Source organism: Mauremys reevesii, linkage group 1, assembly GCF_016161935.1.
Source record: "Mauremys reevesii isolate NIE-2019 linkage group 1, ASM1616193v1, whole genome shotgun sequence".
Taxonomy (NCBI): Eukaryota; Metazoa; Chordata; order Testudines; family Geoemydidae; genus Mauremys; species Mauremys reevesii.
Genome location: NC_052623.1, coordinates 165,359,329 through 165,375,616, shown reverse-complemented (window position 1 = coordinate 165,375,616; position 16,288 = coordinate 165,359,329). Strand labels below are relative to the sequence as shown.

Genomic DNA, 16,288 nt, shown 5'->3' with positions numbered 1-16,288 from the left:
AGATCGCCCGGCACCAAAACCTGCCGCAGCACCGGCTCCTCTGCCGCAGACGCTTCTGCCGGCACCGGCGACTCCGGCCCCCGAGAGGCCGTCGAGCCCGGCACCTGTAGCCTCCCCGGCTCCGGCCGCGGTTGAGATGCCACTGCCATCAACGCCTGAGACCTTCGAGGCGGCACGGGACCTCATTGCACTAACAGAACCGGTTGTGCCACCGCCCCCGGTGCCGCCGGTGCGGGCGCCCCGCTCTATGGGCAAGCCGTCCATGTTCAGGCCACCTGCTGGCACCGACGCTGACCGGCACCGATCCCGTTCCCGCTCTCGGCGCCGATCTCGATCCGGCCGTCGATGGCACCGCCGCTCGCAGTCCCGGCACCGCTCGACCACGCGGCACCGGTCGGACTCGCGGCACCGGTCGGATTCTAGATCTCCGACCCGTCACTCCCGGCACCGGTCCAGTTCCCGGTACCACTATGGCCACTGCTACTCGCGGAGTCTTTCCCGGCACCGATCGTGGAGATCCCGCTCGACCTCCCGGCACCGCACCGGTCGCGGGTCCCATTCTCGCTCCTGCTCTCGGTACCGAGAGGCCTCCCGGCACCATTCACCACAAAGGCGGCAGATGAGATCGGTAGGCACTTCAGCGGAAGGCTTATCTGCTCCTCCTTGGCCCTCGCAACACGCTTCGGCCTCCTCACACGCCGACAGCTACTATGTCGATGACCACGACTCTCAGGTCCCTTCGGGAGTTTTCCGGCAATCCCATCCTGCAGACCAGGACCCAAATCAGTGGGGTTATTGGACTCCTTGGGCCTACCACCAAAGCTAAGGCCCTCCTGTGCCTCCTATGCGCACTGTATCGCAGGAGACACGCGTCCCAGAGGCTACCGTAAGCCGCCCCCCAGTCGACACTGAGGTACCATCCGGTGCGGACGAAGGGGCTCAGCCTGCCCAGGAACCTCTGGGGCAGGAACCCTTACAGGAGCCGGATGCTGACCACGATGCCATTCTGCCCGGCACTTCTTCCTCCTCCTCTCCCCCAGATGAGGCGGTGGCAGGCTCGTCATCAGCGGGTCCCCCACCAATTGACTTAAGAGCACACCAAGAGCTCCTTCGCAGGGTGGCACTGCGAATGGATCTCCAGGCTGAGGAGGTATCGGAAGTCATTGATCCGATAGTGACCATTTTGTCCGCGGACGCTCCAACCCGCATAGCTCTACCCTTCATAAGGACTATCCAGGTGAACGCTGATACCTTGTGGCAGACTCCGTCGTCTATTGCGCCCACGGCCCGAGGGGTGGAACGCAGATACATGGTCCCTTCCAGGGGATACGAACATTTGTATGTGCACCCTGCCCCCTCGTCTTTAGTAGTGCAGTCGGTCAACGACAAAGAGCGCAATGGCCAACAGGGCCCGGCTCCTAAGTCGAAGGAGGCCAAGCGCATGGACTTGCTTGGTCGCAAGGTCTACTCTGCCGGTGCCCTACAGATCCGTGTGGCTAACCAGCAGGCCTTGCTCAGCCGCTACGGCCATGACACTTGGGCTGAGGTAGAAAAATATAAAGAGCTCCTGCCTGAGGATTCCCAACAGGAGTTTGCGGCCTTTGTAGAAGAAGGCAAAAAGGTAGCACGCACCTCCTTACAGGCCTCCTTAGACGCGGCGGACTCGGCGGCACGTACTGTAGCCTCGGGCGTGACCATGCGCCGGATCTCTTGGCTCCAGAGTTCGACGCTTCCCCCTGAGGTTCAATATACCATTCAAGACCTGCCTTTTGATTCGAAGGAGCTCTTCTCAGAAAAGACGGACTCCAAGCTTCAAAATCTAAAGGATAACAGGGTTATCATCCGCACTTCGGGGATGCATACCCCAGCTACCCAGAGGCGTCCGTTCCGTCCTCAATTTAACCGCCCTTACTATATGCCTCGCTACAGGCAAGACTCTGGTCGACGGCGGGGCCGTGCCGGCCGTGGTCGACGGCGGGGCCGTGCCGGCCGTGGGCGACGGCCCGGCATCCAACCATCCCAAGGGCGAGCCCCCTCTAAACCGCCGGGGCCTAAACCATCTTTTTGAAGATGCGCCCGGGGGCAACATACCAGTTCTTCCTCCCAATTCCTCCCTCCTTTTTTCCAACCGCCTTTCCTATTTCCTCCCGGCGTGGGCCCGGCTAACCACCGATGCCTGGGTCCTACGCACGGTGGAACGTGGTTACCAACTCCAATTCGTTTCACCTCCACCTTCCCACCCTCCTTCCCGGTCCCTTTTCAGGGACCCCTCTCACGAGCAACTCCTCTTACAGGAGGTGCACTCGCTCCTAGCCATCGGAGCGGTCGAGAGGGTTCCGGACGCGGATCGGGGCAAAGGGTTTTATTCCCTATATTTTTTGATTCCCAAATCCAAAGGAGGCCTCCGACCCATTCTCGACCTGCGAGGACTCAACGCATACATGCTAAAGTTGAAGTTCCGTATGGTATCCCTCAGGGTCATTATCCCTACTTTGGAGTCAGGAGACTGGTATGCCGCCCTCGATATGAAGGACGCTTATTTTCATATCGCAATCTTCCCACCGCACAGACGCTTCCTCCGTTTCACAATCGCTCACCTACACTTCCAGTTTGCGGTACTCCCCTTCGGCCTGTCCATGGCCCCAAGGGTGTTCACAAAGTGCATGACCGTTGTCGCCGCCCACCTCCGTCGATGCGGCATCTCCGTTTTTCCCTACCTGGACGACTGGCTCATCGGGGGGACTCGCAGGCCACGGTCCAGCAACATGTCACAGAGGCCAAGGACTTATTCACGCGCCTAGGCCTACTTCTCAACATAGAGAAGTCCACCTTAGTTCCAACTCGGAGGTTGGATTTTATTGGCGCAACCCTGGACTCCTCTCTAGCCAGAGCCTTCCTTCCGCAGCTCCGGTTCCAGGCCCTTACGCAGCTGATCCGCGACGTTCAGGCCTCTCGCATGACCTCGGCCCGTGCTTGCCTCCGCCTCCTCGGTCATATGGCGGCTTGCACACACGTCAACCCGTTTGCCAGACTCCGCCTCTGCCCGCTTCAGCTGTGGCTCCATTCCAGGTACCGCCCACACAGGGACCCCCTGGATACCATACTCACCATCCCAGCGGGTGTCCTTCAATCCCTGGACTGGTGGCTGACCCCGTCCAACGTATGTGCGGGCGTCCCATTCCAGGCTCCTCAACCTTCCCTGTCTCTGACAACGGACGCCTCGTCTCTTGGATGGGGAGCCCATCTCAGCGATCTTCAGACTCAAGGTCTTTGGTCGCGGCAGGAGTTAAACATGCACATCAACGTCAGGGAGCTCCGGGCAGTACGCCTCGCCTGCCAAGCGTTCCAGACTCGCCTCCACGGCCGTTGTGTCTCAGTCTTTACGGACAACACAACGGCCATGTACTATATCAACAAGCAAGGCGGGACCCGCTCATTCCCCCTCTGCGACGAGGCGATGCTACTGTGGGAATTCTGCATAGCCCACTCGATACATCTAGTAGCGTCATTCCTTCCTGGCGTCAGGAACTCCATCGCGGATCGCCTGAGCAGGTCCTTTCTCTGCCACGAGTGGTCGCTGAGAGCAGACATCGCTCATTCCATTTTCCAACAGTGGGGATTTCCCCACATAGACTTGTTTGCGTCCCGATTGAACCGCAAATGCCAGAAGTTTTGCTCCTTTCAAGGTCTGGCACCGGGCTCTCTCTCGGACGGGTTTCTCCTTCCATGGACTCGTCACCTGTACTACGCCTTTCCTCCGTTTCCCCTCATACACAAGGTCCTGCGGAAGCTCCGACGAGACACTGCGCGTCTCATCTTAATTGCGCCAGCGTGGCCCAGGCAACACTGGTTCACCACGCTGCTCAGTCTGTCGATAGCCAGCCCCATTTCTCTGCCACTTCATCCCGATCTGATAACACAAGATCACGGCACTCTCCGTCACCCGGACCTGCCGTCCCTCCACCTCACGGCGTGGCTCCTCAGTGGCTAGACCAGACGGAGTTGATCTGCTCTGCTCCCGTGCAGCACGTCTTATTGAGCAGCAGAAAGCCCTCCACTCGATCTACCTACCTGGCCAAGTGGAAGCGCTTCGCTTGCTGGGCTCAAGCGCGGGACGCTATTCCTTCGGAACTCCCACTTTCGATGATCTTGGACTATCTCTGGTCGCTCAAACAACAAGGTCTTGCGCTGTCCTCCATTAAAGTGCACTTAGCGGCCATCTCCGCTTTCCACCCCGGTGAAGGCGGATATACCCTGTTTTCTCACCCGCTGACTACTCGCTTCAGAAAGGGCCTTGATCGTCTTTACCCCCCGGTTCGTCATCCGGCTCCCACCTGGGACCTCAATCTGGTCCTCAACAGGCTCATGTCTCCGCCCTTCGAGCCGCTGGCCACCTGCTCCTTGCTGTACCTCTCATGGAAGACGGTTTTTCTCGTGGCTATCACATCTGCCAGACGAGTCTCTGAGCTCAAGGCGCTCATGGCGGACCCGCCATACACCGTTTTCCATAAGGACAAGGTACAGCTACGCCCACATCTGCGTTTCTCCCGAAGGTAGTGTCCGCCTTCCACGTTAACCAGGATATCTTCCTGCCAGTTTTCTTTCCGAAGCCTCACGCATCTCCGAGAGAACAACGACTTCATTCCCTCAATGTTCGCCGCGCGTTAGCTTTCTATATTGACCGGACAAGACCGTTCCGCAAATCCCCGCAACTGTTTGTGGCAATTGCTGATCGGATGAGAGGCCTTCCTGTATCATCGCAGCGAATCTCCTCGTGGCTCTCAGAGTGCATTCGCACCTGCTACAACTTGGCTAATGTCCCCTTGGGCCATCTCAACGCCCACTCTACCAGGGCCCAGGCATCCTCCGCTGCCTTTCTCGCACAAGTACCCATACACGAGATATGCAGAGCGGCGACCTGGTCATCCATCCATACTTTTGCCTCACACTACGCCCTGGTCCAACAGTCGAGAGGTGACGCAGCCTTTGGCTCTGCGGTCCTGCATACCGCCACGTCTCACTCCGACCCCACCGCCTAGGTAAGGCTTGGGATTCACCTAACTGGAATGGATATGAGCAATCACTCGAAGAAAAAACGGTTACTTACCTTTGTAACTGTTGTTCTTCGAGATGTGTAGCTCATATCCATTCCACACCCACCCTCCTTCCCCACTGTCGGAGTAGCCGGCAAGAAGGAACTGAGGGTCGGGTGGGTCGGCTGAGGTATATATGCGGTGCCGTTATGGCGCCACTCCAGGGGGCGCTCAGCCGACCCACTGGGGTTGCTAGGGTAAAAGTCTTCCGACGAAAGTGCACGCGGCGCGCACACACCTAACTGGAATGGATATGAGCAACACATCTCGAAGAACAACAGTTACAAAGGTAAGTAACCGTTTTTCGGTATCTGTCCTCTAATCATACAAAGAACTAACTCCTAGCCCAGAAGATTAGCCAACTGTTGAACTTAAAAATTACAAAAGGAAATGGAATTCAGGAAGAAAATGGATTACATAGCAAGTTTGCTTTATATAAACTGGTAAGATTGTGATTTAAAGTAAATTTTGAGATTTGCTTATTCAGACCTTAAGTTAAAGTGTAAAAAAAGCTTCTGAATAGTTTAACTGAAGGATTTTCATTCCCACTTGAATAATTTAAAAAAGGCCAAAAAGACCAAACTTTGCCCCAACCATTCACCTTTTAGGCTAAGACGAAATAGGAGAAACTTAAGTCCAAAGAGTAGCTTTTCCAGAAAATTGCGTGTACTTGAAAATAGTGTTGTATAATACAAGTGCCATCTTCTCAGCCAGAATGTTGGTACTATACACTGCAATGATAAAAACTCTGTTCAAGCAGTTAATTAAGTTAGTACAAGCAATACCATTATAATGGAGTGGTGGTCTCTGTGTGATTTTTTTTTTTTCTTTTTTTTTCTCTGTGTTGTGTTCCTTTGTACTCCTAGATGAAGCTTCACAGAAGTCCATCCCTGCTCTAATAAATCTGCCCTATCGGTTGGTGTTTGCTGTTGCTTCAGAAGATTCTGTGCTTTTCTATGATACACAGCAGTCCTTTCCCTTTGGTTACGTATCCAATATACATTATCATACTCTGAGTGACATTTCATGGTAGGTAACTGACAGATCCTTTAGATTTGTCATGGTAGAGCAGGCTGTCATTCTTATCTTTTCTGAAAGGATCCTCCTATTTCTTGCTTTACACAGCTATCAATCGATCGCACTTATATGGTTACTATAGAATCTGAGTGCCTTGCAATCTTGTAATGTATTTTTCCTCATGACACCCCTGTGAGATAGGGCAGTGCTATAATCCACATTTTACAGATGGGGAACTGAGGCACCAAAAGACTGAGTGACTTACCCAAGATCTCTCTGTGGCTGAGCTGGGAACTGAACCTAGGTCTCTCATGGCCCAGACTGCGGCCCCTAATCACTGGACCATCTTTCCTCTCTAGGGTCTGTACCAGAGGTTCTCAATCTATTTACCATTTTGGGCTGCATATGCAGCTCCCTGTGTTATCTTGGCCACATCCACACACTATATACACTGCCTGTATGGCCCTGAGGATGTCATATGGGCCGCAGCTGTGTGCTAATTGGGCTGCAAGTGGCCCGGTGGTTGAGGACCACTGGTCCATACTGTAACCACTGTCCTTCCAGCTGAGGACTGGATATGGGGCTTCTTTCAAAACCTGTCAATGATGCTCATGTATTATGAAGGGGGGCTGCATGAGAACGTGAACAGAAAATTTAAGATTTCTTAATTCACCAGTGATCACTGTTTGGTGAAGTGAATGGCAGGGGCCTGTTCATGTTATCACTGCAGGGCTTCTGCCTACTGCCAGCAAAAAGGGCAAGAAATGCAGTCAAACCAGTGCTGAACACTGTTTACCTACAATATAAATTATGGCAAACCGCGTTCAGCAGCATGTCAGAAATCATGATTAAAAGATGATGAATATTTGTATACCTGCAGTTAAATTGTCTTCAGTAACACTTCGGCTGCACCCACCTGCTGCTAGTAATGGGTAATGCCATACCACAGACAAAACCAGAAGAACTAAATCAATTGTCAAGGCTGTGCTGCTTGAACTGTTGATTGTTTGAGTTAGATGATGTCTTTGAGGTCATTTCAGGTTTATTTACATTTACACATTTAGTTGGGGATGGGGCAACTTGTGTGATTGACATGGGATATGTTTCTGGGGAGACTGGTCAGCACTAGCTCAGTTTCTCAGATTTCTTCCCTCTGAAAAAAATAAACAGGTCCAGTGATGGATCCTTTCTTGCTATTTCTTCCACGGATGGATACTGCTCTTTTGTGACATTTGAGGAGGATGAGCTTGGAGTTCCGTTGAAAGAGAAGCCAGTGGTGTGTGTTACGACTGCTAGTGCAACAGAGAAGAAAATGAAGAAGAATCAGTCTCACAAGGTTGTCTCCCCAGTCCCCAGGCCAGTTGATGGAACCCCTCCGAACAGGACCATGGATCCAAGTAATCTCACTCTCCAGCCTAAAACACCAGCAGCAATCACTAACAAGGATTCTCCCTCAACACCTGTTGGCATCAAAAATATTCCAGCTTCATCTTCAGAGGAGAGGAAACCCATGCAGCCAGCCAGCCAGAGTGCTAAAGTAAACCAACCCAGGAGGATTACTCTAAATGCTTTACAAGGTTGGAGTAAGACGCCAAGGTAAGATTTATATTGCCATTTCCTGTGACAAATGTGAAGGCCAAAACAAGCTGTTCTTGTGCTACTTTAGAAGTATGGAGGTTTTAAAAATAAATTCTATAGCTATTTTTCATACTTTTGTGCTCCGTTTGTACTCCAAGTTAAAGGTCAAAATGACTTCTAGATCCTAAACTTGCACCTTAATTATAGCAGAGTGACAGCTCTGCTATGGTTACGGTTAAGACGGGTTTTGTTTAAAGCTCAACTGTGAAGTGTTCTAAAATCTACAGTTACTCAGATTGGCTTGAAATTTGGTGTATCTCATGGGGATGTGGGATTCTGTTAGCAACCCAAATTTAGGGCCATTTAACTAAGGGGTTTCTGAGATACAGACCCTTCTCACAACCCCTACCCCCAGCTTTTCTTCAAATTGACAGATTCTGGTAACCTATAATTCTGTCCACAAATACAGATCAAACCGAGGCTCAGATCATCGCCAAGCGTCCCAAATGCTCGAGGGTTACCCCAGCAGAGCGCAGGGCACCCACCAGGCCTTTGGGGAAAATCAAATGAAAACGTTACTTGAAAAAGATTTTATTTCTGCAGTTAGACATGTGACAACTCACCAGTCTATATGCACCATTAATAGCTTGTGCCACACATTTATGAACAGGGGAGTTAACAGGTTATTAGTAATGCTACATTTTAGTCACAGGTATTTTTAGTAAAAGTCCTGTACAGGGCACGGGCAGTAAACAAAAAGTCATGGCCCCGTGACCTGTCCAGGACTTTTACTAAAAATACCTGTGACTAAATCTTACCTGCTGGGAGGGGGTGCTCCTGAAGACTGCTGCTTGGGGGAGACTGGGGGAGGGGGGAACAATGCGGGTGACGTTTCTGCTGAGGGGGTAGCCCAGGGCCCTGCTGCTGCTGGTCTGAGCAGTGAGTGGCCCACAGCCCTGCTGCTGCTGGTCCCAGACCGCTGCTCCAGGGCAGCGCTGGGTACCATTGCCTGAGGCTGCCGGAGCAGCAGCTGGTCCTGGGGTTTCCCCAGCTGCTGGGGTGGTCCTGGGGTCAGCAGCACCAGCGCTACAAAATTCACGGAGGACTTCTGTGACCTCCATGAATGATTCGCAGCCTTAGTTATTAGCCTTCAGAGTTTCACACTAGCTGGATCGCTCCAGGAGATAAGCAGTAGTTGTATGAACTTGACCCACCCAAAGTCCCTCACCCTGTCCCTTGGATAGAAATTTAGAAGAGGTTGGTGGCTTATTGCTGAAATCCATCTTAGAGGGTTTTTTTATTTTGGGGTGAAAAATGTTTGCTGGTGGGGAGGGGGAGCGTGTGGGGGGAAGGAGTGAGAAGGGTTTAGGGTTGCATTGTGAAGAGGGGGATAAATGGGGGTGGAAGGTAGGGGAGGTGAAAGGTTGGAGGTAGCAAGTGAGGTATACATGGGGTGAATGGCATGGGGTCTAGTGATTGAATAGGGGCAGGGGTGCCTGTCCACCCCACATTCTCTACTTATGTATGTGTGCTAGGATCTTGGGGTCCCTATCCCTCCCCATGAGACTGGGTTTGGATTTTGGTGTGGGGGGGGGGGGGACTCTACTCCCAGGGCGTCTGTTTAAAAAAATAACCTAGGAAATTAAATAGCAAAAAAGCCTTCGTTAATGAAGAGTTAAGGTTTCCCAGTGACAACTCATGTCCTTCCAGAGCTTCAAGTTCAGAAAAACTCAAACTGCAGAAAACCAGGAAATACATAATTTTACCATCCCGTGCTCACGTAATTTTACCTCTGCCTTTTTCGAGTGATGCCCCCAGACACCCATAACACACATAGTAGCACTCTGACTTTTCATTGTACAGGAAAGAAGCTACCTGCCCTGCACTCAATCACTTTAGCCTACTCTCCTAACACCACCACATTTGTGACATTTAACCACCACTGCACACTTACTCAAAGGATACCGTCTGCACTTATGTTTTCCCTTTCCCAGCAGTAAACCCATGGACTGCTCTCATATCTCACTTCACTACTGACAAGTCTAATGGCAAGACCTGCCATGAGAAAACCTATGCAGTTTTGCAATAAAATGATGCAGACTAGCTCTGCAGGGTACACATGCTCCCCTTTCCTTTACGTACATGTGTGGTGGGTGCAAACCTTGATCTCCTTATATCACAAGCACAGGTCTGTGACACTCTTCAAACTAATCCCCATCTCCTCAGCTCACAAACACACCTCTACCAACCTGCGCCACCTACTGCCTCCACCGTTTAATACAGCTACATCTTGCATGCTGAATGCAGCTGCAGTGCATGTGGATTATTCTGAATGGCTATTACTGGCTCCAGCGGGGCAGGGTCAAGGTTACATGGGCATTTACCTTAACTCTGTATTTCCTGGTTTTCTGAAGTTTTGAGTTTTGCTGAACTCAACATTCTGGAAGGACACGAGCTATTACTGGGCAACCTTAACTCTGCGTTAATTAATTTTTTTTGCCATTTAATATATTTTTATCCAAACACTGAAGTTAACTTGCATGTTATTCTTTGGTGCTTGTGGTTGCAACTAGTTCTATCTCTACCCCAACTCCCACAGTCAAAGAGAGAATCTTTAGTGGGATACGCAGGTACTTCAGTGAGTGTCTCTTATTGGAAGTTATCAAATAGGAGGCTAACGGGAATGTAGTCACAGAATAACTGCATGAGTTTGCAGTCAGGGGCTTCATGTTCGTTTGGTTTATTTGTGTGTCACTTTGATGTGCAGTTGTTGGTGAGATTTTCTAAAATTAAGTTGGAAATGTTATTAGAACATTAAAATGAAAATATCCACTGTCCCTTTTTGTGACAATAATGTAGACTGCAGTGACAGTAGTGCAGACTGTGGTGGATGTGGACCTTTATATAGTAATCTAAGAATATAGATATGTAATAGCTTTATGAATGCTGCATGTGACCTCAGTGAGGCAGTTGGCAAAGGTAATGTATACTATATAGGATTTATGGACTTTTGTATATGAATATATTGATCTAACTTAATAGGGGGCTGCTGGAAAAACAAGCAGGAAAGCAATACAGGTGGATCTAGATAAGCAGCCTCCCAGCAAACACATGGGGGGTAATTAGAGGACAATGGCCTACTTCCAGGCTCCAGTTCAAAGATACACAGCTGTTTTGCTAGTCCTGTGAGCTAACAGATCAAAGGGCTGTACGCTGTTAACAAGTGATTTAGTCTCTGGAAAGGGGGTGATCAAAAAGACAAGCAGCTTTTAAAAAACACTCCCTGAAGAAGAGGGGTGTGAACTGTGTTATTAAGGGAACAGATATGCTGCTCTGGCCTTAGTGGTCTTGGAGGTGTCTATAGGAATCTTAGACTTACCAGGATCACCATGGGGAAGATGGATAGACTCCTGGTAAGTTACATATGAATATAGTCAGTTTATAGTTTTAAGACTTTTACTCTGAAATACTTTTGTTTTAAATAAACACTTTGCTTTAAGAAAGCTGTGTGGTCACTGTATTAACCACTGGCCACTGTTCCTGGAGGTAACAGGACTAGAGAAACTGAATGTAAGTCAGGCCTGCTGAGGTAATCACAGTTGGCACCTGGGGAATGCAGCGTAAGGCCCTGTCTGAGAGTGGGAGAATTGCATGATTCCACCTCTGAAGAGGTGATGGCTAGAGGCCTGAGACCCGAGTGGGAATGCATTTTCAAGAGAAGCCAGGTGGGCTTAGAGGTGTAGTTAGTCCAATAAATTATTCCGATAACTGTGACCAAGACTAGGAGAGCTTGTTTTATGTTCTGCGCTTCCTGCATGTGTACACAAGGATATAAACATGCTCAGTCAAGCTTAAGGAGAAATTGTACAAATCATAATTTAAAGAACTTTCTGGCTCAACATCTTAGGTTTTACTTGGGATTATTCTCCAAATTGAAGATATACAAAAACTAAAAGCGTATTTGCCATAAAGGGGAGATTTTCAAAAGCACAAACTCCCAGCTCCAGTTGGGCACCTTCCTCCAGCTTCTGTCTTTAAAAATCTCCCCATAAAACTTTATATACTGGGTTAATCGATAAACTGAGTTCAAGTGATTTCAAACAATTATCCCATAAATACCATTTAAAAGGGGGAGGGATCCTTCAGGAGTCAGTCCTTGGTCCAGTAAATTCAATATTTTAATTAATTACTTGGATAATGGAGTGGAGAGTATGTTTAAATATTTGCAGATGACACCAAGCTGGGAAGGGTCGCAGGCACTTTGGAGGATGGAATTAGAACTCAAAACGACTTTGACAACAGGAGAATTGGTCTGAATTCAACAAGATAAAATTCAATAAAGACAAGTTCAAAGTACTGCACGTAGGAAGGAAGACTCAAATGCACAACTACAAAATGGGAAATGACTGGCTAGGCAGCAGTACTGCTGGAAAGGATCTGGGGGGTTATAGTGGATCACAAATTGCATGTGAGTCAACAATGTGATGAAGTTGAGAAAGAGGCTAATAGTATTCTTGGGTATACTAACAGGAGTGTCAAATGTAAGACACAGGAGGTAATTGTTCCACTCTGCTTGTACTGGTGAGGGCTCAAGTGGTGTACTGTGTCCAGTACTGGGTGCCACGCTTTAGGAAAGACGTGGACAAATTGGAAAGCAACACAAATAAGAGGTTTACAAAACATGACCTATGAGAAAAGGTTTTAAAAAAAATGGTCATGTTTAGTCTTGAGAAAAGACTAGGAGAGAACCTGATAAGTCTTCAAGTATGTGAAGGGCTGTTATAAAGGGGCTGGTGCCCAGTTGTTCTCCAGATCCACTGAAGGTAGGACAAGTTGTAAGGGGCTTAATTTGCAGCAAGGGAGAGTTAGGTTAGATATTAGGATAGTTAAGCTCTGGAACAGGCTTCTAAGGGTTGTGGAATCCCCATCACTGGAGGTTTTTGAGAACAGCATGGACAAACACCTGTTAGGGATGATCTAGGTATACGTGTGCTGCCTCAGTGAAGGGGGCTGGACTTGACCTCTCGAGATCCTTTCCAGCCCTACATTTCTGGGACTCTGTGCCATAACACAGAGACAGCTGTCTGCAAAAATAAAAAGAAAACACTGAAGTGTTTAGTTACCTTGTTTGTCACACTCTGCCCCATTTTTTATACTTAATTTTTAAATGGCATGTCTGGTAGATTTAACAGAAGAAAAGCACAAGTAATAAGTTGCTGGGGAAGTGTAATTTTTTTAACAGTGCTTGTCAACAAACATCTGCTGAAGAAAGGGTAATCCAGCAGAAAACTGGCATTTCCCCCAGAAGAGGCAAAGTCAGAACAGTCCAGTGGAGGTATAGTTAAGAGATTCCACTACAGTTGAAGGACTTGCCAGTACAGTGGAAGGACTTTCTTAAGGCCTGCTCTACACTGGGGGGAGGGGGATATCGATCTAAGTTACTCAACTTCAGCTATGTGAATAATGTAGCTGAAGTCAGTGTACTTAGATCTGCTTACCACGGTGTCTTCACTGCGGAGAGTCGACTGCTGACGCTCCCCCGTCAACTCTGCCTGCGCCTCTCGCACGGGTGGAGTACAGGAGTCAACGGGAGAGCGCTTGGCAGTCGATTTATCGCATCTTCACTAGACGTGATAAATCGACCCCTGCTGGATCAATCAGTCCGGAGGTAAGTGTAGACATGCCCAAAGAGCAGAGCAGAAACCTTATCTTAGCAGCCAATTTTAATTTTTAAAATCTCTTTCACATATATAATATGTTTTGAAGTCAAAAATCAAGTACTGTGTTGCTCTATATCCACATACTCATTCAAGGAAAGTGTATCTAATAATTAACACTTCTGTCTTTATGAGTTAAATTTTCTGTTCAGAATATCCTGTACCAAAGGTAGCCAGGGAAAGTGTGTGTGTGTGTGTAAAGCACATCTATAACACTGTAGTTAATTGAAACAGTAATTAAATAATTATACTATACAGTACCTTTCAAAGAAGAATTTGTGGAAGTGAGGCATTAAAAGCAGTTGGATTGTATCTCTGTTTTATTTTTAAGGAGAATAAACTTGATTCCTCTGAAGACAGATACGCCAAACTCAACACACACAAATCTAGTGTCCACATCTTCCTCCTCAGAAGCAATTCAACATGGTAAGCCACTTTCTGGTCATAATATATAAAAGATTTGCTGCTCAGCCATTTCATTCCAAATTACATAATTATGGATCTTTGACTGGTTTGGTAAATATGAGTGTCTTAGTTCAAACATGAATACAGAGGGATTAATGACAAATTCAGAAACTTGAGTCTCCAACTCAGTTTTGGAAGCTGCTGCTGCTTGATGGTACTTTGGGCAATGTAAAGTGAGTTATTGTTCTCAGTCCAGTTGCTAATGGACAGATGTCCCATTAGTCATCAGCAACACATTGGATGATTTAGTTGGGAATTGGTCCTGCTTTGAGCAGGGGGTTGGACTAGATGACCTCCTGAGGTTCCTTCCAACCCTGAGATTCTATAAACAGAGTTGATGTTAATTAGAATCCTGGCTGTCAGTCTCAACACCCAGGAATGAATTGGCATTGAGGTATTCACCTCCATATCAGACTGGTGGTTTGTACGGGCCAGCTTTCACTGCTGCTCCTGCATGATGCCTGTATAGTGGATAAAGGACTTTAGTATCCAGGGCTGTCAACTCAGCATCTTTCATGAGTGCTAAATTCACTTTTAATTTTTTAAAAATGAAAAATAATAAACAGGAAATCAAACTAAGTGAATTTCGTTATTTCCCAATATTTCAGAGATACCTTCTCCCTCTGATGATCCTGTGCACAATCCGCCAGCATCTAAACGTCCCAGAACTGATGAAACTCCTGTCTCTGCATCTCCTGAAGACCAAACCTGCTGTAGTTCAAACAACTAAAGACCAAAATTTCAGTAAACTCACTGTCTGGGGGCAATGCAACTAGACCAGAAAGAAAACTCCCTTTCTGCAAGTGATAGATCCTCAGCAGCTAAATAGAGTATTAAGGGGGTTTAACATAAGGTGCTGTGAAGGAGGGGATCTGCAGCAGAAAAGACTGATTTTCTGCAAAAATCCTGCTTTGTGGAAGTGAAAATAGTTGGAACTTAACTATGTCTGTATCGGCCTTTGAACACACTGCTTTCTAAACCAAGTAGTGTCGACTGCATGATAAAGCACAGTGTTTGTAGGCAATACTGGTATAGAAATGTCGTGACAACCTAAGAGTCTCCTTCATAATCATCGCATTGATATTTTTAAAGTATTAAGTCTTCCAGCAAGTCTGTGTCTTGCAAAAGAGTGGGATTTTTAAGCATTTGTCTTCATAGCGTTTTAATGTGACTAACAACTGTTTCCCTGAGGCAATTGACTTCTACATTTCACAATTAAGTTTATCAGTTCACAAGATAATTATGCACTCTGACTTTCATTCCATTTGGATGTTTAATGTTTATATGCTCCACACTTAAAAATGCAGTGCAGTATCGGTGGTATAATTGAAATAAGTCACAAACTCACAACTGCAAGGAAGTGAAATATTTTTGTTTAAATATTTGTTATGGGCATTCAACAATAGAAACAGATTCATTTGTTCATTCTCTGTATAAAAAAATTGCAGGCATGAGATTTTCTGGGGACAGCAAAGGTTTGCGATATATATGTTGAAATTACTAGTTTTCCCTATTTTTCCATAGTGCAAAACCTGCTCCCTTAGCAAAAAATAAAAACATAAAACCAATTTATGTTAAGATTTTAATTTGTTTATTTTTAGCCCTTAGTGCTCTTTGTGTAGCTAACATAAGACCTTAGGATTGGAAACAGTGAAATCAAAATGCAAATATTTTGAAACCTACTACACTTTAGAATGCTCAGCCCTGGTGGTGAAGGTTGGAGAGGGGCAGGAGGAGGGAGTACTTTGTGTAATGCCCCTTCCCTGTTTAAAAGTAAATGTAAGATAATGGTTAAATAAGTGAAGGACCCTTTTAATTGACTTTACCTGAAAAAGGGGTTTAAATGGCAGTTTCTCTCTTATGGGTAAGCCTATGCTTTCAACATTTGAAGTGTTAATGTACATAGTTTAAAAAAAAGAAGTTCCAAATTCATATTAAAGCTTTTTTCTACCTATACTGTTCCCTAGTTTTGGTTGTTTCACTATAAAATTATTGTTTTTAAAATACGTAATTTATTTATCACTTGTTTCATGACTGCCTGAGAAACAACAAATTCAAAAAGAAGCAAATTAAAGTGAAAGTTCTTCAGAAATAGGTTAACTAAAATAGTGTTCATACGGAAGAAATGTTACTTAATAAATGCTTGTCAGAGAGACAGTGTTAAGCAAATGCTAAAGTACTTTGCTGAATTAAGAACAGGAGTACTTGTGGCACCTTAGAGACTAACAAATGTATTTGAGCATACAGCCCACTTCTTCAGATGCTGAATTAGGATCTATTGAACATTTCTGTTGAAGTTTGATATATGCAAATGGAGGGAAAACATCTTGATTGCATTTCTGCTCAAAATCTTTGAGAAGAGGATGGGGTTGAGCTTTATTAGATTTAGCCAAATCTTGAGCATCCTAAAATAAGAAA

General features: G+C 47.0%; 1 protein-coding gene across 3 annotated transcripts in view; it reads left to right on the top strand.

The window, feature by feature from the left end:
- CHAF1B (chromatin assembly factor 1 subunit B) overlaps positions 1–15,442 on the top strand; it is a 40,211-nt gene extending 24,769 nt beyond the window's left edge. For all 3 annotated transcript variants that reach the window (XM_039519950.1, XM_039519949.1, XM_039519951.1), the window contains exons 12-15: positions 5,960–6,122; positions 7,281–7,706; positions 13,737–13,831; positions 14,479–15,442. In XM_039519950.1, coding sequence (XP_039375884.1) covers positions 5,960–6,122; positions 7,281–7,706; positions 13,737–13,831; positions 14,479–14,600 — 806 coding nt within the window. In that variant the 3' untranslated portion in view covers positions 14,601–15,442. The remainder of the gene's footprint in view (positions 1–5,959; positions 6,123–7,280; positions 7,707–13,736; positions 13,832–14,478) is intronic.
- Positions 15,443–16,288: the final 846 nt, after the last annotated feature.